Here is a 25,951-nt window from a genome sequence, read left to right as displayed (position 1 = left end):
GGGAAAGCTGACCTTTAATTGACTGTGTATTTGTTTTACTGTCTTTCTCACTAGATTGTAAGCTGCATGAGGTTTGGGGAAAATGTCTGCTTTGTTTCACTGAAGGGTAGCAGAATATGCCACCCCCAAATATGCCACCTTGCCATAGGATTATTTTGAGCTAAAGGCAGTTGAAAAGAAGCAGATATAAGGAAAGCTCTCTGCTCTCCCCCGTCTTCCTGAAAAAAATGTCTCTCCTCCTCTACCGGGAAGGAGAGAAGTTGATCACCTGAGACAACTCTAGTCCCTAATCAACCCAGAGACACAAACAGAAAAATATACATAACAAACCTTATAAGCAGGCTATTATCTTCCATTAGTTTCCCTCATATATTTGCCTTCCTATAATTTGCCACTTAGAAACTAAAGTTCTTTGCCTTTGCCTTATCACTTCTCTAAAAATGTATTGTTTGTTTGTTAGGATGCTATGTAAACCCACCCCTTTGAATTACTCATCACTGGGTACTCCCCTGGGTATGCCCAATGCATGTGTTAATAAACTTGTTTGTTTTTCTCTTGTTAATCTGTCTTTTTTCAGTTTAATTTAAGGCCCAAGCCAATGAACCTAAGATGGGTACAGGAAAAAGAATTTTCCCTCCCCTACATCACCATAGTATTTTTGGTATCTAGCACTGAAAACTATTTATTGATAAAATGAATGAATTGAACATTTTATTTCACGTAAGTCCAGTGGGTTTTTTTTAATAGATCTTTATTGGAATATAATTGCTTCACAATACTGTGTTAGTTTCTGTTGTACACCAAAGTGAATCAGCCATATGCATACACATGTCCCCATATTCCCTCCCTCTTGAGCCTCCCTCCCATCCTCTGTATCCCACCCCTCTAGGTCATCACAAAGCACCGAGCTGATCTTCCTGTTCTCTGCAGCTGCTTCCCACTAGCTATTTTACAATCAGTGGTGTATATATGTCGATGCTACTCTCACTTTACCCCAGCTTCCCCCTCCCACCCCATGTCCTCAAGTCCATTCTCTATGTCTACATCTTTATTCCTGCCCTGCAACTAGGTTCATCAGTATCATTTTTTTGTTTTAGAGTCCATATATAGTTAGAATACAGTATTTGTTTTTCTCTTTCTTACTTACTTCACTCTATATGACAGACTCTAGGTCCATCCACCTCACTACAGATAACACAATTTCATTTCTTTTTATGGCTGAGTAATATTCCATTGTTTATATGTGCCACATCTTCTTTATCCATTCATCTGTCGATGGACATTTAGGTTGGTTCCATGTCAAGGCCAGTGTTTTACTTGCTACAAATCTACTCAACAAACTTTTTTTTTCTACTATATAACATTCACAGAGAAATGGTTCTTCTCTCTCTTCCTCTCTCTCTTTCACACACAGAGACCTGTATAGTCTGTTTCACTATTTTCCCAATACAACCAATGTTTTATCAGGTTTGAGTAACTGTTCAAAGATTACATCATTGCAGTGAATTACATGTTTCTGAAAGCAGCAAGCAGAAAAGATGATTAGTATATGTTGATGTAAAATCAAATGATATGTAAGAGTGGTCCATATTTCAGTGCGTACAGGTCACAAACACAGAGTTCTCCAAGACAGGATCCAGCCTCAGGGCCTGCTCGTAGTACTCCAGGGCTTCATTCATTTCTCCTCGTACTTTGTGGATGAACCCAAGGATGCACAAGCTTTCTATATCGGATGCATCTCTCTGAAGTTTCTTTAAAGCAAATTTCTTCAAAGAACTGATACTTTTATTCCTTGCTAATGATGCCATTTCTATTTTTACTGCTTTTAAATAATGGCTGATTGCATCAACTTCAGATTTTTTGTGAAATTCCAGAAATTGGCCATAGTGGAAATGTACCTGTTGCAGCATATATTTGCTGAGTGATTCCATGCATAACACCTGTTGATAAGCATCTTCAGCTTTTTTGTGGTCACCTGCTGCTGTGTACATTTCTGCCAGGTCTATGTAAGCAAACTCAAATGTGGGCTTCTGTTGCACAGCAAATGCAAAATGAGATATGGCTGATTGTATTATTCTGTTGATGTTTTCTTTATCCTGTCCTTTAGGCTGCCAGTTTGTAGCTCTCTTTATTTGGATCATTTGTGACTTGTAGCAAAGCCCCATCTGGTGATGCAGCATGACAGAGGAGGGTGTTGCTTTCAAGGCCAGTTTTAAGAACTGAAGAGCTTCATCCAGAGAGCCTTTTCTTCGGTAAAACGTGGCAGTATATCGGAAGACATAGATCTTTGAGGACCCGTTGGTCAGTGCTTCTTTAATGTATTTTTCTCCTTCAGCTTCTCGTCCTGCACCTTGAAGCTCCAGGGCAAGGAGAGCCTTAATATATGCATCTTTTGGGTTTAGCCTGACAGCCTGTTGTAGGGTATTCAGACAAAATTCCCCAGTACGCTTTGCTGCTTTGTTAAAGCTCTCCAGGCGATAGACGGTGATTGCATACCCAGCGCTGAATTCAGGGTTTTCAGGGTCCACTTCCAGAGCCTTTTCAAAGCAGACCTTGGCCCGTTCATAATTCTTTCCTCCACATTTCAGCAAGGCCCATCCTTCCTCACAGTCCATATAAGGACACTCCATTCTATAGCTGGAGGAATTTGCAAGCTTCCTGCGAGTGTTCTTCACCTTGTCCAGGTAAATCTGGGCTTCTGCATGTCGGCCCATGTGGTAATGCAGCCAGGCATAGTCGCCCCAGGTAACCAGACTTCTCACGTCTGAGTGGTTGGCATGTTCTTGCTGGGTTAAGTCTTCAGCTTCTTTCAAACTCTTCAAGGCTTCCTCATTCTGGCCTCTCAGGTGTTTCACATAGGCCAGTAAGTTGTATATTCCCACTTTGTATGTGCTGTCTAGGAACTCAATCTCCTCCAAGACCCTGTTTTCTAATTCAGGTATTTCAGTGTCGTCAATGACCAACTCCCATGTAAAGTGACATCTCAACTGTTCCAGTTTATCCTTGATCTGATCTTCATCAGCATTAGTACTATAAAAACAAAAGCAGATTTTCTTTGTTAGGTGACAAACAGCCAATAGAAATAAGCTAGACAAAACACTGCGTATTTAGAGCTTAGCCTTGAAAAGGGCACGCCTGCTTTGATCTTCCTTTGAGTTCCTGTATTTCTAAGATCCCTGTGGCCTTTAAATGCAGTTTGCTTGGCTTCATACACTGGCCCCAGCACTTTCTACCCATGCAGCCTCTCTGTGCTTCAGAGTCTCTTTTGTAAAGTGGGGAAAATAATAGACTTATCACACAGGATTTGGTGAGAATTAATAAGCCTATCTGTGGAAAGCACTTAGAGCATACAGATTTCATGCTATGTAAGAGTTTCCTAGGAGACTGGTTCAAGATGGCAGAGTAGAAGGACATGCGCTCACTCCCTCTTGCAAGAGCACCGGAATCACAACTAACTGCTGAACAATCATCGACAGGAGGACACTGGAACTCACCAAAAAAGACACCCCACACCCAAAGACAAAGGGGAAGCCACAGTGAGACGGTAGGAGGGCCACAATCACAATAAAGTAAAATCCCATAACCGCGGGGTGGGTGACTCAGAATCTGGAGAACAATTATACCACTGAAGTCCACCCACTGGAGTGAAGGTTCTGAGCCTCACGTCAGGCTTCCCAACCTGGGGGTCCGACAAGGGAGGAGGAATTCCCAGAGAATCAGACTTTGAAAGCTAGCAGGATTTGATTGCAGGACCTTGACAGGACTGGGGGAAACAGAGACTCCACTCTTGGAGGGCACACACAAAGTAGTGTGTGCATCAGGACCCAGGGGAAGGAGCAGTGACCCCATAGGAGACTGAACCAGACCTACCTGCTAGTGTTGGAGGGTCTCCTGAAGAGCCCAGGGACAGCTGTGGCTCACCGCGGGGACAAGAACACTGACAGCAGAAGTTCTGGGAAGTACTCCTTGGCGTGAGCCCTCCCAGAGTCTGCCATTAGCCCCACCAAACAGCCGGTAGGCTCCAGTGCTGGGTCACCTCAGGCCAAACAACCAACTGGGAGGGAACTCAGCCCTATTCATCAGCAGACAAGTAGATTAAAGTTTTACTGAGCTCTGCCCACCAGAGCAACACCCAGCTCTACCCCCCACCAGTCCCTCCCATCAGGAAACTTGCACAAGCCTCTTAGATAGCCTCATCCACCAGAGGACAGTCAGCAGAAGCAAGAAGAACTACAATCCTGCAACCTGTGAAAGGAAAACCACATTCACAGAAAGATAGACAAAATGAAAGGCAGAGGACTATGTACCAGATGAAGGAACAAGATAAAATCCCAGAAAAACAACTAAATGAAGTGGAGATAGGCAACTTTCCAGAAAAAGAATTCAGAATAATGATAGTGAAGGTGATCCAGGACCTTGGAAAAAGAATGGAGGCAAAGATCGAGAAGATGCAACAAATGTTTAACAAAGACCTAGATGAATTAACCAACCACTAGAAGAATTAAAGAACAAACAAACAGAGACGAACAATACAATAACTGAAATGAAAAATATACTAGAAGGAATCAGTAGCAGAATAACTGAGGCAGAAGAACGGATAAGTGACCTAGAAGACAGGTTGGTGGAATTCACTGCCATGGAACAGAATAAAGAAAAAAGAATGAAAAGAAATGAAGACAGCCTAAGAGACGTCTGGGACAACATTAAATGCACCAACATTCACATTATAGGGGTTGCAGAAGGAGAAGACAGAGAGAAAGGACCCAAAAAATATTTGAAGAGATTATAGTCAGAAACTTCCCTAACATGGGAAAGGAAACAGCCACCCAAGTCCAGGAAGCGCAGAGAGTCCCAGGCAGGATAAACCCAAGGAGAAACACTCTGAGACACATAGTAATCAAATTGACAAAAATTAAAGACAAAGAAAAATTATTGAAAGCAACAAGGGAAAAACAACAAATAACATACAAGGGAACTCCCATAAGGTTAACAGCTGATTTCTCAGCAGAAACTCTACAGGCCAGAAGGGAGTGGCACAGTATATTTAAAATAATGAAAGGGAAGAACCTACAACCAAGATTACTCTACCCAGCAAGGATCTCATTCAGATTTCATGGAGAAATCAAAAGCTTTACAGACAAGCAAAAGCTAAGAGAATTCAGCACCACCAAACCAGCTCTACAACAAATGCTAAAGGAACTTCTCTAAGTGGGAAACACAAGAGAAGGAAAGGACCTACAAAAACAAGCCCATAACAATTAAGAAAATGGTAATAGGAACATACATATTGATAATTACCTTAAACATGAATGGATTAAAGGTTCCAATCAAAAGACACAGGCTCGGTGAATGGATACTAAAACAAGACCCATATACATGCTGTCTACAAGAGACCCACTTCAAGCCTAGGGACACATACAGACTGAAACTGAGGGGATGGAAAAAGATATTCCATGCAAATGGAAATCAAGAGAAAGCTGGAGTAGCAATACTCATATCAGATAAAATAGACTTTAAAATAAAGAATGTTACAAGAGACAAGGAAGGACACTATATAATGACCAAGGGATCAATCCAAGAAGAAGATACAACAATTATAAATATATACACACCCGACATAGGAGCACCTCAATACATAAGGCAACTTCTAACAGCTATAAAAGAGGAAATCAACAGAAACACAATAATAGTGAGGGACTTTAATACCTCACTTACACCAATGGACAGACCATCCAGACAGAAAATTAATAAGGAAACAGAAGCTTTAAATGACACAGTAAACCAGATAGATTTAATTGATATTTATAGGACATTCCATCCCAAAACAGCAGATTACACTTTCTTCTCAAGTGCACACGGAACATTCTTCAGGATAGATCACAACTTGGGTCACAAATCAAGCCTTAGTAAATTTAAGGAAATTGAAATCATATCAAGCAATTTTTCCGACCACAACGCTATGAGATTAGAAATCAATTACAGGGAAAAAAAACGTAAAAAACACAAACACATGGAGGCTAAACAATAGGTTACTAAATAACCAAGAGATCACTGAAGAAATCAAAGAGGAAATCAAAAAATACCTAGAGACAAGTGACAACGAGAACACGACAATCCAAAACCTATGGGATTCAGTGAAACTAGTCCTAAGAGGGAAGCTTACAGCAATACAATCCTAACTCAAGAAACAACAAATATCTCAAATAAAGAATCTAACTTTACACCTAAACGAACTAGAGAAAGAACAAACAAAACCCAAAGTTAGTAGACCTACGGACCTATGGACAAATTTAGTAGAAGGAAAGAAATCATAAAGATCAGAGCAGAAATAAATGAAATAGAAACAAAGGAAACAATAGCAAAGATCAATAAAACTAAACGCTGGTTCTTTGAGAAGATAAACAAAATTGATAAACCATTAGTCAGACTCATCAAGTAAAAGAGGGAGAGGACTCAAATCAATAAAATTGAAATGAAAAAGGAGAAGTTACAACAGACACTTCAGAAATACAAAGCATCCTAAGAAACTACTACAAGCAACTCTATGCCAATAAAATGGACAACCTGGAAGAAATGGACATATTCTTAGATGGGTATAACTTTCCAAGACTAAACCAGGAAGAAATAGAAAATATGAACAGACCAATCACAAGTAATGAAATTGAAACTGTGATTTAAAATCTTCCAACAAACAAAAGTCCAGGACCAGATGGCTTCACAGGTGAATTCTATCAAACATTTAGAGAAGAGCTAACACCCATCCTTCTCAAACTCTTCCAAAAAATTGCAGAGGAAGGAACACTCCCAAACTCATTCTATGAGGCCCCCATCACCCTGATTAGAAAAACTGCACAAAGATACTACAAAAAAAGAAAATTACAGACCAATATCACTGATGAATGTAGATGTAAAAATCCTCAACAAGATACTAGCAAACAGAATCCAACAGCACATTAAAAGGATCATACACCGTGATCAAGTGGGATTTATCCCAGGGATGCAAGGATTCTTCCATATATGCAAATCAATCAATGTGATACACCATATTAACAAACTGAAGAAGAAAAACCATATCATCATCTCAATAGATGCATAAAAATCTTTTGACAAAATTCAACACCCATGTAGGATAAAAACTCTCCAGAAAGTGGGCATAGAGGGAACCTACCTCAACATAATAAAGGCCATATATGACAAACCCACAGCAAACATCATTCTCAATGGTGAAGAACTGAAAGCATTTCCTCAAAGATCAGGAAAAAGACAAGGATGTCCACGCTCACCACTATTATTCAACACAGTTTTGGAAGTCCTAGCCATGGCAATCAGAAAAGAAGAAAGAAATAAAAGGAATACAAATTGGAAAAGAAGAAGTAAAACTGTCACTGTTTGCAGATGACATGATACTATATATAGAGAATCCTAAAGATGCCACCAGAAGACTACTAGAGCTAATCAATGAATTTGGTAAAGTTGCAGGATAAAAAATTAATGCACAGAAATTTCTTGCATTCCTGTACACTAACAACAAAAGATCAGAAAGAGAAATTAAGGTAACAATCCCATTCACCATTACAACAAAAAGAATAAAATACCTAGGAATAAACCTACCTAAGTAGGTGAAAGACTTGTACTCAGAAAACTATAAGACACTGATGAAAGAAATCAGAGATGACACAAACAGATGGAGATATATACCATGTTCTTGGATTGGAAGAATCAATATTGTGAAAATGACTGTACTACCCAAAGCAATCTACAGATTCAATGCAATCCCTATCAAACTACCAATGGCATTTTTTTCAGAACTAGAAAAAAAATCTTAAAATTTGTATGGAGACACAAAAGACCCCAAATAGGCAAAGCAATCTTGAGGGAAAAAAACGGAGCTGGAGGAATCAGACTCCCTGACTTCAGACTATACTACAAAGCTACAGTAATCAAGACAATATGGTACTGGCACAAAAACAGAAATATAGATCAATGGAACAGAATAGAAAGCCCAGAGATAAACCCACACACCTATGGTCAACTAATCTATGACAAAGGGGACAAAGATATACAATGGAGAGAAGACAGTCTCTTCAATAAGTGGTGCTGGGAAAACTGGACAGCTACATGTAAAAGAATGAAATTAGAATGTTCCCTAACACTATACACAAAAATAAACTCAAAATGGATTAAAAACCTAAATGTAAGACTGGACACTATAAAACTCTTAGAGGAAAATTTAGGAAGAACACTCTTTGACATAAATCACAGCAAGATCTTTTTTGATCCACCTCCTAGAGTAATGGAAAGAAAAACAAAAATAAACAAATGGGACCTAATGAAACTTAAAAGCTTTTGCACAGCAGAGGAAACTACAAACAAGACAAAAAGACAACCCTCAGAATGGGAGAAAATATTTGCAAATGAATCAACAGACAAAGGATTAATCTCCAAAATATATAAACAGCTCATACAGCTCAATATCAAAAAGCAAACAAACCAGGCTTCCCTGGTGGCACAGTGGTCGAGAGTCCGCCTGCCAATGCAGGGGACACGGGTTCGTGACCCGGTCCAGGAAGATCCCACATGCCGCGGAGCAGCTAGGCCTGTGAGCCATGGCCGCTGAACCTGTGTCCATAGCCTGTGCTCCGCAATGGGAGAGGCCACAACAGTGAGAGGCCTGCGTACCGCAAAAAAAAAAAAGCAAACAACCCAATCAAAAAATGGGCAGAAGACCTAAATAGACATTTCTCCACAGAAGACATACAGATGGCCAAGAGGCACATGAAAAGTTGCTCAACATCACTAATTATCAGAGAAATGCAAATTAAAACTACAATGAGGTATCACCTCACACCAGTTAGAATGGGCATCATCAGAAAATCTACAAACAACAAATGCTGGAGAGGGTGTGGAGAAAATGGAACCCTCTTGCACTGTTGGTGGGAATGTAAATTGATACAGCCACTATGGAGAACAGTATGGATGTTCCTTAAAAAACTAAAAATAGAATTACCGTATGACCCAGCAATCCCACTACTGGGCATATATACCCAGAGGAAACCATAATTCAAAAAGTCTCATGCACCCCCATGTTCACTGCAGCACTATTTACAATAACCAAGTCATGGAAGCAACCTAAATGCCCATCGACAGATGAATGGATAAAGAAGATGTGGTACATATTACTCAGCCATAGAAAGGAACGAAATTGGGTCATTTGTAGAGACGTGAATGGACCTAGAGATTGTCATACAGAGTGAAGTAAGTCAGAAGGAGAAAAACAAATATTGTATATTAACGCATATATGTGGAATCTAGTAAAATGGTACAGCTGAACCGGTTTGCAAGGCAGAAATAGAGACACAGATCTAGAGAGCAAACGTATGGACACCAAGGGGGGAAAGTGGGGGTGGGGGGGTGGCGGGGTGGGATGAATTGGGAGATTGGGATTGACATGCATATACTAATATGTATAAAAATAGGTAACTAATAAGAACCTGCTGTATAAAAAATAAAGTCAAAGCACAGGTTCCTGAGATCACACAGCTGCATGAGTGGCAAAATCAGGACTCAGGCCATTAAAAAAAAAAAAAAATGTTTCCTATTTTTGTAATTAGGATAGAGACCAGTAAGAAATGCAGAGCCTTAGGAAACATTATTGACCTTAGGAACTTAGTCTGCAGATTATCCAACAAATTAAGACCACCTAAAAGCAATAATATTTGGCCCATTTATTTGGAAATAATAATGGATTCACAGAAATTTGCAAAGATTGTACATAGGTCCAGTGTATCCTTCACCCAGTTTCTCCCAAAGATTATATCTTATCTAACTATGTCAAAACTAGGAAATTGGCAGTGGTACAATATGCATACAGTTCTGTCATTCTATCACATGTGTAAATCCATGGAACCATCATTTGATCAAGTTAGAGAACTACTCCATCATCACAAACATCTCTCTCATGCTGTTTCTTTAGAGTCAAAACTGTTGCCTCCCTCCATTTCCAAACATTTCTAGCCTCTGGTAACTACTAACATGTTTTTCATCTCTATAATTTTGTCATTTCATGAGTGTCATATACATGGAGTCATATATTATGTAATCTTTGGAGATTGCCCTTTTCACTCATCATAATGCCCTTGACATACATCCAAGTTGTTGAGTTTTATCAACAATTCATTCCTTTCTACTGGGGGGTCATTTGCCATGGTATGGGAGTATCACAGTTAACTATTCATCTGTTGTAGGACATTTCAATTGTTTCTGGTTTTGGCTTATTACAAATAAAAGTGCTATGAAGAGTTGTATACAGGCCTTTACATGGACATACGTTTTCATTTCTCTGGGATAAATGTTGAGGAGTGCAATTGCTAGGTCATGTGGTAAGTGTATGCTTATGTTTTTAAGAAGCTGCCACACTGTTTTCCAGATGAATAGTATCATTTTTCATTCCTACTAGTAATGTATGAATGATCTAGTTCTTTGCATTCTTACCAGAATTTGGTATTTTCACTTTTTTTTTTAATGTTAGCCCTTTTAATAGACATGTAGTGGTATCTCCTTGTGGTCTTAATTTGCATTTCCCTAATGGCTAGTGGTGTTGAACATATTTTTATGTGCTTATTTGCCATCTACATATCCTCTTTCATGAAATATCTCTTCATATCCTTTGCCTATTTTCTAATTAGGTTTTTTTTATTGTTGGGTTTCAATAACTCTTTATAGATTCTAGATATGAGTGCTTTGTGATGTTTTCAAGTATTTTCTCTCAGTGTGTGGCTTGTCTTATTATCCTTTAATAAGGTCTTTTGAAGAGCAAAAGTTTTTACTTTTGATGAAGTATAATTTATTGATTTTTTTTCTCTTATGGATCATGTGTTTGGTATCATGTCCAGGAACTCTTCACCAGGCCCTAAGTCCTGAAGATTTCCTCCTGTATTTTCTTCTACAAGTTTTATAATTTTACATTTAAATCTGTGATCCATTTTGAGTTAATTTTTGCATAATGTATGAAGATTAGGTCAGTGTCTCATTTTTCAGCCTATGGATATCCAGTTGCTCCAGCGGCATTTGTTGAAGACTGTTCATCCTCTATTGAATTACTTTTGCACCTTTGTCAAAAATCAGTTGGCTGTGCTCGTGTGGGATTATTTCTGGGTTCCTTATTCTGTTCCACTGATCTGTGTGTTTATCCTTCCACCAATACCATACAATCTTGTTTACTGTGTGTAATCAATCTTAAAACTGGGTAGGGTGATTCCTTTCTATTTTTCTTTTCCAAAATTGTTATTCTAGTTCCTTTGCTTTTCCATATAAATTTTAGATTAATATTTTCTATATCTATAAAAAATCTTGCTGGAGTTTTGATAGGAATTTTATATCAGTTGGGGGAGAATTGACATTGTTGCTATGCTGAGTCTTCTAATCCATGAACATTCTGTATCTGTTTATTTAGATATTCTTTAATTTCTTTCATTAGCATTTTAATAGTTTATAGGCATTGAAGTCCTATGCATGTTATGTTAGATTTACACTTAAGTACACTTATGTGTTTCTTTTTGTGCAATTTAAAATTATATTGTGTTTTTAACTTAATTTTTACATGTTCCTTGCTAGTATATAGAAATACAATTGACTTTTGTATGTAAATCTTGTATTCTGTAACCTCGATGAACCCACTTTTTAGTTCTAGGAATTGTTTTATAGATACCTTGGGATTTTCTATGTAGACCATCATGGCATCTATAAATAGGGACAGTTTTATTTTTTCTTTCTGATCTGTATACCTTTTATTTCCTTTTTTGCTCACTGGAAAAATTTCTTTAGCTATTCCTTAAGGGTAGGTCTGTTGGTGCCAAATTCTCTTAGCTTTCCTTCATTTGAGAATGTCTTAATTTCCTATTTATTCCAGAAGGATATTTTTGCTGGATATAGGATTCTAGGTTGAAAATTCTTTTCTTTCAGCACTTGAAAAATGTTATGCCCCTTTCTTCTCAACTCCATGGTTTCTAACGAGAAATAACTTGCCATTAGACTTGTGTGTATGTTTTTCCCTTCCTTATAGCTGAGGTGTCATTTCTCTCTACTGCTTTCATGGGTTTTCTTTTTGTCTTTAGTCTTCAGAATTTTAACTGTGACGTGTCTTGGATTTCTTTGGGTTTATCATCTCTGGACTTTGGTCAGCTACTTGAAATTAGAATCACATTGGATAATTTCTATCATTCTGTCTTCAAGTTCATGAATTCTTTCCTCTGTCCTCTCCATCCTGTTTTTGAGCCCACCCACTGGGTTTTCATTTTGGTTATTGTACTTTTCAATTCTAAAATTCCCATTTGGTTCTTCTTTATATCTACTTTTCTTTGCTGAGACTTTTTATATTTTCATTTGTTTCAAGTGTGTTTGCAATTGCCCATTGAACCATTTTTACAATGGCAGCTTTAAAATCCTGGTTAGACAATGCTAATATCTGTGTCATCTCAGTGTTGTTGTCTGATGATTATTCTTTCTCATTCAAGTTGAGATTTTCCTGGTTCTTGGCATGATAAGCAATTTTTAATGAAAACCTGGGCATTTGGGTATTATTATATATTATAGGACTCTGAGTTACATATAAATCTGTTTTAGCAGGCCTCCTCTAATACTGTTGTTCTAGGGAAAGGGGAAGGACACCTCATTCCACACTGCCAGATCAAGGTGGAATCCTGTTTACTCACTTGTCTTTCATTAACACTTTATGGGGAGCCTGGGCTCCTCATTACTGCTGGATGGGGGTGGGAGTTCAGGATCCCCCAGGCCTCTGCTGATACCACCCTGGCTTGAAGGGGTAGGTGTGCCTTGTTACTCTTCTCCATGTGGCCTTTACTGATGCTGGGAAGGGAGGTGAGTGGGGAAGAGTGACCTTATTACCTCTGGATGGTGGTGAAAGTCCTGAACTCCACTAGGCCTCTCTGATACCACCTCAGTGGGGAGTGGGAGGATACCTCATTACCACTAGGTGGGGGCTGATGTCCACACCTCCTTTGTGGTCTTCACTCCCTCACTGCAGAGAGAGGGACTCTTGTTACCACCCTGGTGGGGATGGAAGTCTTTGCATTCCACTTGCCCTTCTCTGGCATCATCCATGGGGGTAGGGGGAGGGTGAGAGTTGGGATGCCTAGCTATAGCCTGGTGAGGGTAGAAGTCTAGGCTACCCACTCAGCCTTTGCTGGCAAAGTTCGGAATGGGGCTTTAGTTTTTATTTGATTTTTTCCTGTGTATTTGGCTGGAGTAGAATGGTTGTTCATAAATTTTTTGTCTTGCTAGGCTGTCCCCTCCTTGGTCCTTTGGCTAGAGATAGCAGGCTTTTCATGGGACTTTTCTGTCTATGCCTGCTGGCATTTCTAGGTTGCTGGCTTCTCCAGCACTCAGTCTGGGATTTATGCAGAAAAGAGGAATATCCATATACAAGAGAATGAAGTTGGACCCCTACCTTATACCGTATACAAAAAATGAAATCAAAATGCATCAAAGATCTTGAAAGAAACAGGGAAGAAACTCCATGACATTGGATTTGGCAACAATTTCTTGGATATGACACCAAAAGCACAAGTAACAAAAGTAAGAATAAATAAGTTGAACTTCATCAAAATTAAAAACTTTTGTGCCTCAAAGGGCACTATCAATAGAATGAAGAGACAACCCACAGAATGGGAGAAAATATTTGCAAATCATGTACCCGATAAGGGATTAATATCTAGACTATATAAGCAATTCCTACAACTCAACAGCAAGAAAAAAACAACTGATTAAAAAATGGGTAAAGGACTTGAATAGATATTTCCCCCCCAAAAAATATACAAATGGCCGGTAAGCAGATGAAAAGATGTTCAACATCACCAATGTTAGTGAAATGCAAATCAAAACCATAAGATATCTCTTCACACCAATTGTGATAGCTGTTATCAAAAACACAGAAAATAACAAGTGTCGCTGAGGATGTGGAGAAATTAGAACCCTTGTGCACTTCTAGTGAGAATGTCAAATGGGGCAGCTGCTGAGGAAAATGGTGGTGATTCCTCAAAAAATTAAACATAGAATTACCATATTATTCAGCAATTCCACTTTTGGGTATATACCTAAAATAAATGAAAGCACAGACTTGAGTAGATATTCATAGCATTATTCACAATAGTCAAAAGGTGGAAGCAACCCAAGTGTCCATCAGTGGAAGAATGGATAAACAAAATGTGATCTATACATACAATGATATATTATTCAGCCTTAAAATGGAAGGACGTTCTGGCACATGCTTCAAAATGGATGAACCTCGAAGACATTATGAAAAGTGAAATAAGCCAGTCACAAAAGGCCATGTGTTGTATGCTTCCATTTATATGAAATATCAATGATAGGCAAATCCATAGAGACAAAAAGCAGATTAATGGTTGCCAGGCCTAGGGTGAAGGATGAGTGGGGAATGGCTGCTCAGAGTGACAAAAATGTTCTTGAAGTAGATAGTGGTGATGGTTGCACAACACTGTGGTCGTATTAAATACCACAAAATTGTATACTTAAAAATAGTTAAAATGGTAAATTTTGTCTTACGTGTATTTTATCACACAAAAAATCATATTACTAACTTGAGTAGAAATTCTACAAATTATATATGTCTGTGTGTGTATATATATATATATATATATTTCTAGTACATGTTGAAATAAACACAAAAGCATTAAAACATAAAAGCTAATTACCATGCCATCTGAAATGAGCTCATGAACCTCCACTGGTACCCTTTAAGAAACATTTGTTTAAAGGTTAAATAAGGTATCATTGAATAGAGACTCTGGTTCATGTCTCAGCTCTATCACTTATTATCTGTGTAGCCTCAACATTTCTTAATTTAAAATTCGTATTGCAAAATAAGTATAATAGGAGTACCTGCCTCATAGGTTTCTTTTGTAAATGTAGTAATTTACGTAATACTTTGGAAGCCAGGTTGGCCCTTGATAAGCATTCAGGAAGTGATATCTACTTTATCATTATTATTACTATTTTCTTAATTATCAGTGATAGTCCACTCTTATCTGTCTGTGGACCAAAGGAGGGGAGAAGGGTTGATAATAGGCCCATAATTATATGCATTTTCTGAAGCTGTTGCCCCTTCAAAATTTTGCCCACTGGAGCACTGAGGGGGAATTTGCAGGTTGATACAAATTAATGTTTTTTTGATCTGCTGATATCAAGAGTTATTTGAATGAAGATTCAGTTTGGGTAATATAGAAATGTTCACATTAGGCCCTTTACCTAAGGAAGATGAGGGAGTTCCCAAGCACAGAACTCTAGCCAAGCCAGGAGTCTGTCAAACATCTGCAGACCACATGGCTTCCCCAGAGGACACGTAATCTGCTAATCTTAAATCCAGTCAGGTTGAGAAGGCCCAACATAGGAACCCGGCAGTGCAGATAGTGAGACCAGAAGCCAACAGAGAAAGGTCTTATTCTCTAAGCAGTGAGCTTCTCCTACTCTTCCCACACAATATTTCCCTCAAGACATCTGAGCCATGACTATGGCTCACACAGCTGTGTGGGTCCTACTTTTTTCCCTGTTGTGGAGCCAGAGAGCAATATTTCTATCCAGACAAACTGTCCATTCCCTCCCTAGGTCAGACAGAAGTGAGGTTGGTGAAAAATTACTTCAGAGATTGGGATCATTTTCTCCTTTCCTCCCTTCCCATTTCCCTCCCCTTCTTTGGGTTTTAACATCTTCCTCAGGGAGTTGCTAAGAAAAATAAAGATGTCTGAACTAATAAAACAGTTTATGTGTGTGTATGAATGTGCATGTGTGTGAGCACACACGTGTGCGCGTGCACGCGCGCACACACACACACACACACACACACATTCAGTCCAAAGCAGATGATCAGATAGAAGAATAAGGGAATGTCATCACTGAAACTAAGTTTGTTGAGATAGTATGATTAACATTTTTTCCAGAAACTTTACGCAGAAAGTAGAAAGTGAAATTAAAGTAGGCAGAGTGGTAGAAAACGAAACTTAAACAGTTATTGCTTCCTTTGTTCTGTATTGAAAACGGATTGAGAAAAGGCTGGTGGAAAGCAGTTTTATTGATGTGCTAATTCCTCTCTCAGACTCCATAAGGCCTTATAGAAACCCAGGAACCAAGAGATGCCAGTAATGTAGAGTCCACTGAACCTACAGCCAGGGAGACCTGTGAAAATTGGCTCTGTGAACTTGCCAAGGTCACGCCCCCAATCTGTGCCTTGTTTGCTCATCTGGAAACAGAAATTCTTTTTATGGTATAAAATTCTGCAAATCACTAAACTAGAGCCTTAACTCAAATTTGTTCCAATTCTCTGAGAGGTTGTATCTTACTAATTATTTTGTGCCTTTGCATACCCTTCTTTCTGGAGAATGGTCAAGGATAAAAAGAGTTCTATAACTTCTTCTTTATTCATAGGAACAAAGAAAGTGTAAGTGCTAGCATCTTGAGACATCAAACAAAACATGTTGGGCCTTAACGAAAACATTTCCTTATTCTTAATGCTCTCTCTTGTAGTCATCTAAAGTGTTCTCATTAACCAGACATGATTACCATACCTGTGCAAGAGAGTATCCTCTTGGTGCCCGTGGCATCCAGTTCTACCCCATCCTGACCCATACAGTCTTCTGTAGTCGTGGTGCTTGTGTTAAGAGGTTGGGAAGAATAAGTGCTGAGACTATGGTCCTGGGTACAGATTACGCTCCTATTACTGGTGTTCTCTGAGCTCTTGTTTTCCCTACTTTGTATTGGAAATTGCCCTACTCTCCTGATACGTGTAGTAAAGTGGTGATTCCAGCAGATTTTGCAAAGCAAATTTCTCCCCAATCACAGTTAATTTAATCACTGGAAGCCCCCTTATTGAGAGGAGACAATTAGACTTGCTTCCCTGAGAAGCTGAATCTGTTGAGCTTGACATATATATATTTGGCTACCATTGTTAGTTATGTTTTTCCATGGCACCTGACAATAATAAAAACAGAGGAAGTTTATTCACAGAGAAGAATATCAAGTGGTTGAGAGGAGTGAAACAGAATTTGAGATAAGCGATGGAAGGTTTTGATGACGCCTTCTGTCCATAGCTTCACCGTGAAGAGTCAAGGGGCAAGGAGTATCTTATCAGATTTCAGGGTGTGTACCGAGTTGTATGAACCCAGATTACCAACGACTGTGGACCTGGGACCATATTGAGGGTTGTTCCTAGTGCTGCAAAAACCCAGGTACTGGCAAGGGTTTGGAACCAGATCTGCCTCCTACCCTAAAGGAGAGCGTCAGCCCATTGTTACCTATCATGAAGGTTGGTGGCTAGGTTCTCGATGACTGCGTAGAAAAGGGAGAGTTGAGGGAGGTAGCCTCATTTTTAGTTACTCTCCTGTATATAGAAGGCTATGAAATATAAAAACCTACTCCTAATGAAGTGGCCAGGATTCTGGTCATTACTTTTGGTTTCAGATTGACAGAAATAAACAATCCACCTAGTTCAGAAACGAAGGAAATATGCCAGATACCAAGAAAGCCTCCTGATCTTTGATCACTTGAGCAGAAGGTAAAAGTAAGATGCTCTGGAATAGAGAGCTCTCTGATGCTGCAGAATGACACCTCAGTCAAATTCCAACTCAACTGTAGTTCATGGAACTTGAATTTAAATACTTAGCAACTACCTGGCACATAGAAGCATGCAAATAAAAGGTGACTATTGGGAGATTGGGATTGACACATATATACTAATATGTATGAAATGGATAACTAATAAGAACCTTCTGTATAAAAGATAAAAAAAATAAAATTCAAAAATTTTAAAAAAAGGTGACTGTTGGTGGTAGCAGTAGTAGCAGCAGCAGCTGCAGCAGTATTTTCAGTCATCAAGTTTAAATAGTGCTTTCTTTAAAAAAAAAAAGCTTCCTATACTTTTTCTTTTAAAATAAGAAACAGAAAAGGAGCAGCTGCAAGAACGTTTTCCTCTTAGAAACACTTCATCAGACACCCTGTCAGATCCAAAAAGTTTCTGCTCAGCCCCTCCTGCCCAGCTCATCTCCCATGCCAGCCCTCACCAATGCTATAAGCTTCCACTGAGACATCCTGAACTGGTTAGAAAGTTGTACACAAATAAAAATTTCTGAATAAATAATACAGGTTTATCTGTGTATTCTGATAAATGTTCAGGCTATAAGCAAACGCTGAAATAAATGAATTAGAAAAGCTCTCTTTTTGGGGAGCAGGGTGTCTTTGGAATCCTTGTGGAGAAAAGTAGTTGGGTTTGTAATTTTCCAATGTACTAGATAGAATGTAGAGAAGCAGACGAAGTGTTTATCTTGTCATTGCCATGAACTTGCCAGCAGTTCTGGTTCTATGGGGCTCTGGCTTGGGCTGATTAGGTATTCAGAATCTTGCCTGCTGTCTCTGTGGATTAAACAGAGCTGTGAGCAATACAAGACAGAGCAGTAGAGAGGAAACAGCCAAGAGTGTGTGTGTGTGTGTGTGTGTGTGTGTGTGTGTGTGTGTGTGTGTCCCCAAACATGTGCTTACAGTTAGGAAAACAAAACAAGAACTGGAGAAAATGATGCTTATAGAAAATGAAATTTCAGCACTATGCTGTAAGTCCATCCCCAGGAGTCTAGGACCAGCTAGCTCCCTGAGTGATTGGCCAACTATGATAAGCTACTTCACCTCTATAAGCCTCAATTTCCTCAACTGATACATAAGTGATTTGGAATAGATTATCGAATCTCTACCCTCACTGCACACTAGAATCATCTAGGGAGGCTCCAAGAATAATGCCAATCAGGCCCTGTCCCAGACCAATTGAATACACCCCTGGGAATGGGCCCCGCGTCTCAGTATTAAAACGGAATGCTCAGGTGATTTTGATGTGCACCTGGGCTGGAACCAGGACCTTGATGATCCCTGGTGTCTGTTGTTTGACAGAAATTCTCTGACTGAGTGATCTGGGACTCAGTCCCTGGACCTACTTCCCTTTCTGTGAGTCCCGGGTTCAGTCTCTTCATTACTCTGCGCCTTGTTTCCCCACCTGCACGGTGGGCAATGAGCTCCTCAGTCTCTTCCTGATCCACAGGATGGATGGAAAAAGAATGGGATTCTGAGTGCTTTGGCCACTACCAGAGGGGAAGGGGGATCGGGGGAGGGCAAAATGGGTAAGGGGGGAACTCTGTGGTGACAGATGGAAACTAAACATTTGGTGGTGAGTACACTGTAGTATGTACAGAAGTTGAAATATAATATTGTACATATAAAACTTATATAATGTTATAAACCAACAACAAAAAAATGTGCGTTCCTTTTGAGATTATTTCTAAATACTTCTGATCACATCCATGGAGAAGAACTCAGAGACAACAGAAGTCCTTTGTAGTGAATGGTCTGATGATTTTCACATTTTCTCATGGGTTTTCAAGGGTCCACTCAGCCCACCTTAACCCACAGTTTGGCTTATTGCAACACAGTCAAGTACTGAGTTTTTATCATTTCCTCCTTTACATTTCAGGCTTATTTTGAATTAATTACAGACTCACAGGAAGTTACAGGAAGAGTCTTGTGCAGCCAACCCCTGACCCCCCCAGTAGCAACATCTTGTGTAACTAGTACAATATCAAAACCAGGAAAATGACATTGGTACTGTGTGTATATTTTAAAGATAAAATATATTATGATTTCATCTTACAAATTCAAATTTACAGGATTTTTACTTAACCTAATTGATCCTACATCTGTGTATTTTTTCCTCCCAAATTGAATATCTCTTTTCTATGTGATACCAGCGTACATATGATCTATTCCACAATACACTGACAACAGTCTCAGAATAACAAACTCAGAACACCTTCAAAATGATTGCTGAGTAGAGTTTAGCGGTTTTGTTTTTGTTTTTGTTTTTTGCTGTTCTTTCATCGTAAGATATAACCTTCTAAAGATGTAGAGTCGAATTACAATGTATTAAAAAAACCACTTGGAATACTTCTCTGTGCGGTTTTATCCTTTATCTCACATATATTTTGGTTCATTTGCCTCATTTTGATTTACTTCTAGAATACTTCTTTTTTTTTACTTTTTTATCCTAACATTTTATTATGAACATTGTTAAACACAGAGTTCAGAGAATTTTCCAACAAACACTAATACACTCACCACCTAGATTCTACAGTTAACATTTTACCATATTTGCTTTATTACGTATCTATTCAGCCATCAATTTCTCTATCCACCCATGAATTTATCTTATTTTTTTGTTGTGTAAGAAGGTAATCAGTGCAATTAATTGATAAAACATTTCAGCATGCATATTGTTGTAACTTTAGTCAGACCTTGTTTACAAGGAAAAGACGATATTCCTGCTCTAGTAGTTTTCTTCTGGTTAAATCTAATAAATCTGCTCTTAGTTTAGTATCAAAGTTGAAATGGGTGTTACTTGTGTGTTCCCCAGGTATCATCTGAATGACCCCACTCAAAACTCCCTTACCCTCTGCCATTGGTCAATTCCAGCTCTCAGGGATCAGGTAGCATAAGTCAACCTTTTAATTCCATGGCCTGTAGAAGTAAATCCACCCCCACTCCCAATATTTAAAAAAATTCTTGGTAGGGTTTATATTCCCATGGCTTCCTTGCCTCAGGTCTTCTACTGCTATGTAAGTTGCCTCTGTGTTTTTCTACTTCCACCCAAACAAAGAATATACAAAAAGCATACAATCTTTTAAAAATCTCACCAGTAAAATACATGCAGAGACTTTATTAGCTTATTGAGTTGTTAACTTTATTGAATGTTTTTGGAGAAAATATTTTAGGGAGAGAAAGGAGAAGATTATATCACATACCACAAAGCAAACACTTAAAAGATACATGAAGATATTTGTGTCATTTTTAGCTTGCACGTCCTAAACAGGTTTTTCCCTTACTTTGCCTTTCCACAGTACATTTTAACTTTGCTTAGGTGTGAATAAATGTCCAGCCAAGTGTTTGGAGCACATAGGTCTCTCATGATTGCCAGTAGCTGGACAAATGTAAATTTTAAAGTTTGAATTTATTTTGAGGTTATAGACTTGGCTCACTAACCAGCAAATCTGGGAACTCAATCACATCTGAACCCTGTTTTCTAAATCAGATATTTGTGTCTTCAATTAGCAACTCCCATGTAAAGTGACATCTCAATTGACCCAGGCTATGTTCCATGAGATTTCCATTTGATTCATCACTGTATTTGTATTTTTTAGGAGGATTCAATCTAATGGAAATGAAGCCAGTACTTTGAATACTCAAATATTATCCGTCCCCCGTGTCCTTGCCTTCTTTATCTGTTGCCTCCCAGGATTCTATGGTCACGTTATTAGGACAAAAAGCACGTTGGTGTAAAAACCCTGAGGAAATGCTAATTACTTCATGGTGCCAACAGGCAGGTAATATGAAGTCTAAAAGGCAGCTGGAAAGAAATTAATTCTGCTAATGTTAAAATGATTTCAGCATCACCCTCAACACTGCAAACCCCTTCTTTCCTTCTGCCCCCTCTCAGCATTGTAGTACACCACTAATGCTGTCAGAAGAAATGTGGAGAGAGGGTTCACAGAAGTGTAGATTCCTAACTCATCTTTTCCATATTCCCAACACATAAACATGTTTTGGTTTTCTCACTTCCCAGGAAGGGTTCTGAGTGAAACATGAGAGCCCAATATGTAGGGCCTAGTAATTGGCGTTCTAATAGAGCACTCAGGTCGGCTGTGGTACAGGGAATATGCCACGCAGTTTGAGAGACTCTGTGACACTTACTCCCTGTTTATAGTTCACACGGGAAGTCTAGCAGGTCGGTAAGAAGACGGTTCACGTAGACATATCCCCCAGTCCTGTCAGAGCATATTTCAAGGCAAAAGCGACTTCATTTTGAAGTTTCATAGTGCTGAACTAATCCTTAGCACGTTTGCTGAGAAGTAAGCGTGCTTTTAAAATAACCACAGCAACCATAACAAAACACACAAAGCTCTGATTTTGTCCTTTCAAATATAAGAAACAAAAGGGGGACCGGGACCTGCAGCAACTTTCCTCCAGGCCCCAGCTCTCATTGACCAGATTTTGCCTGAAAGGATCTGAGCATGCCCTCCTAGGCGCTCTCAACATCCCTTCCCAGCTGCCAGCTGCCAGCTCTGCTGGGAGCACCTCCCTCAGCGCCTGACTCTGTAAATCGGGAAGAGCCACAGAAATAAAAGTGCATGAATTGGTAACATAGATCAGATAGATGATTAGTGAAATGCATATTTAATCTACTAGCAAAAACTGACTCAGCATAATTCAGGAAGTTGCACTCAAGAACAAGATTTGGGAGAGATTCTCAACTTCCTATCAGAGAACCAGGGAACATTTACCTCATGATGGCTGTTTCCCTGCAATTCTGAAAAGCTGGGGTTCAGGCAGATTTTATTTTCTGCTGTGGGTTGCAAGCAAATGCAGAGGAGGTTTCCACTCAGGATGCTAGCTGTTAGGTCTGTGCTTTTATAAAATAGAAAAGGAAAACAAAACTGAGGGAATGCTATCAAGATTCCTGCTGAGGAGAAACTGCAACTGAACATGCAGAGCTAAGCTCAATTCTCCACTGGGAATACCATTCTACACAGATTCTGCAACTGTGCTTGAGAATTTGAAAGAAGGCATTGTCGATGCCATGCACATTATAGGCCCTCCTCCCAGAGATTCAGATGCAACCTAGGGGCGGGCTTGGGCTCCGGACTCTGCATTTTAACAAGCACCCTGGAAATTCTGTTGCAGAAGTCCCTGTATTGTGTTTTGAGAAGCATAGTCCTGGAGGTATTTTGTTTTCTGTTTTGTTTTGTTTTTTTTGGCAGTACAGTATGTGGGATCTTAGTTCCCCCACCAGGGGATTGGACTCATGCCCGCTGCAATGGAAGTGAAGAGTATTAACCACTGGACTGCCAGGGAAGTCCCTGGAGGTATTTTGAAAAGCAGTTTCCCATTTACTTGTAGGAGATCATGTAAGTATCAAACAGTGAGTCAGACATCTAGAAGAAAGGAAAATAACCACAGAAAGCCTGGACTTCGGTTTTCTCTTTGACCAGCTCTGGGGTATTTCTTGAATCACATCACAGCCTCATTTCCTCACTTCTAAAATGGCCTGGAATAAATTTCCTTTTTTCTTCCATCCAAATGATAGGAAACTGTGCTGTAGGGAGATGCACTTTTACCTTCATCTCAGGTGTGGCTCTGGGCACTCTAAGGACTGATCTTCCCTCTCCAAATAGGGACCCGAGGGTCCAGACCTCCCAGTCCCTGCCCCTCCTCTCTAATGTGAGCATAATTAAAAGCATTAATACATTTCACCCGTTTGGCCTTTGCACCCAGAAGAAGCCCAGCCCTGGAGTTTGGCACCTTAGTAACGACCCTGCTCTGACACACTCTCTATATGACTTCTTGGCCAAGTAATTTGCCCTCTGAGGCCCATTTTTCTCATCTAGAAAGTGAAACTAATAAAAAATAATAGCGTTCCCTTCCTAGGGCTACTGGGAGGATGATGATAGATAATGCGTGTAGAGCCCTGGACAGAGTGCACTTCCAACTACAAGGAAACTGTTACTGCCATGATAACTGGCATATCAGTGTTATCATTTTAAGTGAATTCTGAGTGTGCAAAGGGGCCAACAGATTTCCTCAGTGGATGGGGCAGAGGAGGGCACTCATTAGCCAGCCAGCAGGTATGAGGTGTTTCCCCAGGTGGCTTCCCCGTTTGGAAATTTTTAGCACAGCCGAGAAGGAACAGCCTAACTTGCCCCTGTCCCTACAGCCTCTGGGAACAGGGCACCTTGATGTGGGCCTCAGTCCAGCATAGTCCAGAGAGACTCCCTCAGAATTCCTCAGGTCCGTGGCTCTGGACACACCCAAGCACAGATCACTGCCAAACTTCTTAGGCAGACTGGCTACCAAGGCACTGGGCAGGGCTAGGTTTTTCTGGTCAACTCACTCATGCAGACATGATTCACATCACTCATGCCTGGGAGCCCATCACATAGGGGAAGTGACCTGAGGCATTTAGCAGTGAATTCCTCATATCCACCCCATCCCCAGATACAAGCCTGCAGAGCATTTGGGAGCCCTTGGGTCGCCCTGTCCTCATTCCCTGAATGGTCACTAGGGTGCTCCCTCCCCAGCCAGTCAACCCCTCGATCCCTTCCCAGGTGTTTGATGGGAAAGTTTTCCTTTTCTCTCAGCTGTTTTTTTCCTGAGGCTCTAACTGATGTTAGAACTCAAGCAGGTCTATATGAATCTTTGAAAATCAAATTTACTAAGATTATGCTTTACATTTAATAAAATGAACCCATTTAAAGTGTAGTTTGATGAATTTTGACAAACATATATACCCATGTAACCACCACCACTATCTCTCTATAGACTATTTGCATCATCCCCTGTGTACCCTCCTCGTCAAGCCCAGTCTCACCCTCCACCAACCCCAGGCAACCGTTGCTCTGCTTTCCTTCATTAGAAATTAGATCAGTATTAGGAAAGAGATTAGGTCATTATGTTTTGAAGAGAAATTATTTTCTGCTGCTCACAAGTTCTCATTACAGCAATAAAAATAAACTCCCAGCTTCCGGTTTGTTTTCCTATAAGAAATGGGAAAAATGTCCATCTGTAAGGATTGTTTTTTCCACTTCTCACCTTGAAGTGATCAAATTTTCAGGGCAAAATTCCCAACATGAGTTGCCTTTTTACTACCAATTTCATCTTTAATAACATCTGCTGAAAAGAAATGCTTCCTTTTAAAATGACAAGAAGAAAGCCTCTTAGTTCTTTCCAAGGAAACAACAGAAAAAACCTCAAAAGAGTAATTTGCTTAGCTCTGACTTTGAACCAGCAAACTTTGTAGCTGATTGGATCTAACCACTCCTGCCAAGCCTCCCTCACATCCGGCTCCTGGCTCCCAGCTCCACCCGTGAAGCTTAGGGAGTCGGAGTGCACACACCAGAAAAAGTCACAGAAATAAAAAGTACCCATATTGGTAAAGGCATGTTTAGTCCACAAGCAACAGGACAACTCTGGAACTTGCCTGCACCCAAGAAGCTCAGCTTACAATTTGGTTTCAAGATCGAGGGTGCTTGCAAGGTATCTCACTGACCTCATGATGGTGATCTGTTCTCTGCTGTTCTGAAAAGCTGGGGTCCAAGCTGATTTGCTCTTCAGAAATCTTTCACGTCTGCCTCAAGTAAATACTGAGGGGGCTATAAAAGAGGGATGTGGGGTAGGGAGAATGCATCAGCTGATATTTTCTCCCAATCTCTGAGTGACTGCCTTTATGAAACCGAAGAGGATCTGGAAAGTGAAACTGATTTAAAATCAAGAGGAGGAAAAAGAAACTTAAGAATCTGTCATGACCCAGTAGAAGTAAATCGTTTAAAAATCATGACTGTGCACTTCCCTGGTGGTCCAGTTCTCCCAATCTCTGAGTGACTGCCTTTATGAAAGGGAAGAGGATTTGGAAAGTGAAACTGATTTAAAATCAAGAGGAGGAAAAAGAAACTTAAGAATCTGTCATGACTCAGTAGAAGTAAATCGTTTAAAAATCATGACTGGGGACTTCCAGTGGCGGTCCAGTGGTTAAGACTCTGTGCTTCCACTGCAGAGGGCGTGGGTTCCATCCCTGGTGGGGGAACTAAGATCCCACAAGCCTCGGGGCACAGCAAAAAAAAAAAAAAAAAATCGCACTCCCAGGAATCTGACCCTAACTCTAGGGTGGGTCCCAGGAAATTGCTTTTTTAATGAAGTCTGTAGGAGATTCTGGTGTAGGGGTTTCTGGGAGCACATATTGTGAAAGACTGCTCCAGAAATATGTTGTAAAAAGTAACTTCGTCAAGTCAATTTACTTGTGGGAGACAATTTGCACCTTGAGACCTGGATTTAATTCTGTGTG

The 25,951-nt window shown here is 39.8% G+C and overlaps 2 protein-coding genes across 2 annotated transcripts in view; one reads left to right on the top strand and one right to left on the bottom strand.

The window, feature by feature from the left end:
• Positions 1-25,951, top strand: part of LIPA (lipase A, lysosomal acid type) — a 102,891-nt gene that overhangs the window by 5,200 nt on the left and 71,740 nt on the right. The gene's annotated exons all lie outside the window — the stretch shown is intronic.
• Positions 1,271-25,355, bottom strand: IFIT1 (interferon induced protein with tetratricopeptide repeats 1). The gene is made up of 2 exons (XM_027111987.1): positions 25,160-25,355; positions 1,271-3,030 (listed from the first exon to the last, which is right to left on the bottom strand). The coding sequence occupies exons 1-2, from the start codon at positions 25,162-25,164 to the stop codon at positions 1,593-1,595; spliced, it is 1,443 nt and encodes a 480-aa protein (XP_026967788.1). The 5' UTR covers positions 25,165-25,355; the 3' UTR covers positions 1,271-1,592.

Source organism: Aethalodelphis obliquidens, unplaced genomic scaffold, assembly GCF_003676395.1.
Source record: "Aethalodelphis obliquidens isolate GAN/ISIS:26980383/991018 unplaced genomic scaffold, ASM367639v1 scaffold11, whole genome shotgun sequence".
Lineage (NCBI taxonomy): Eukaryota > Metazoa > Chordata > Mammalia > Artiodactyla > Delphinidae > Aethalodelphis > Aethalodelphis obliquidens.
Note: the sequence above shows the minus strand (reverse complement) of the source record. Positions and strands in the feature narration are given on the sequence as shown.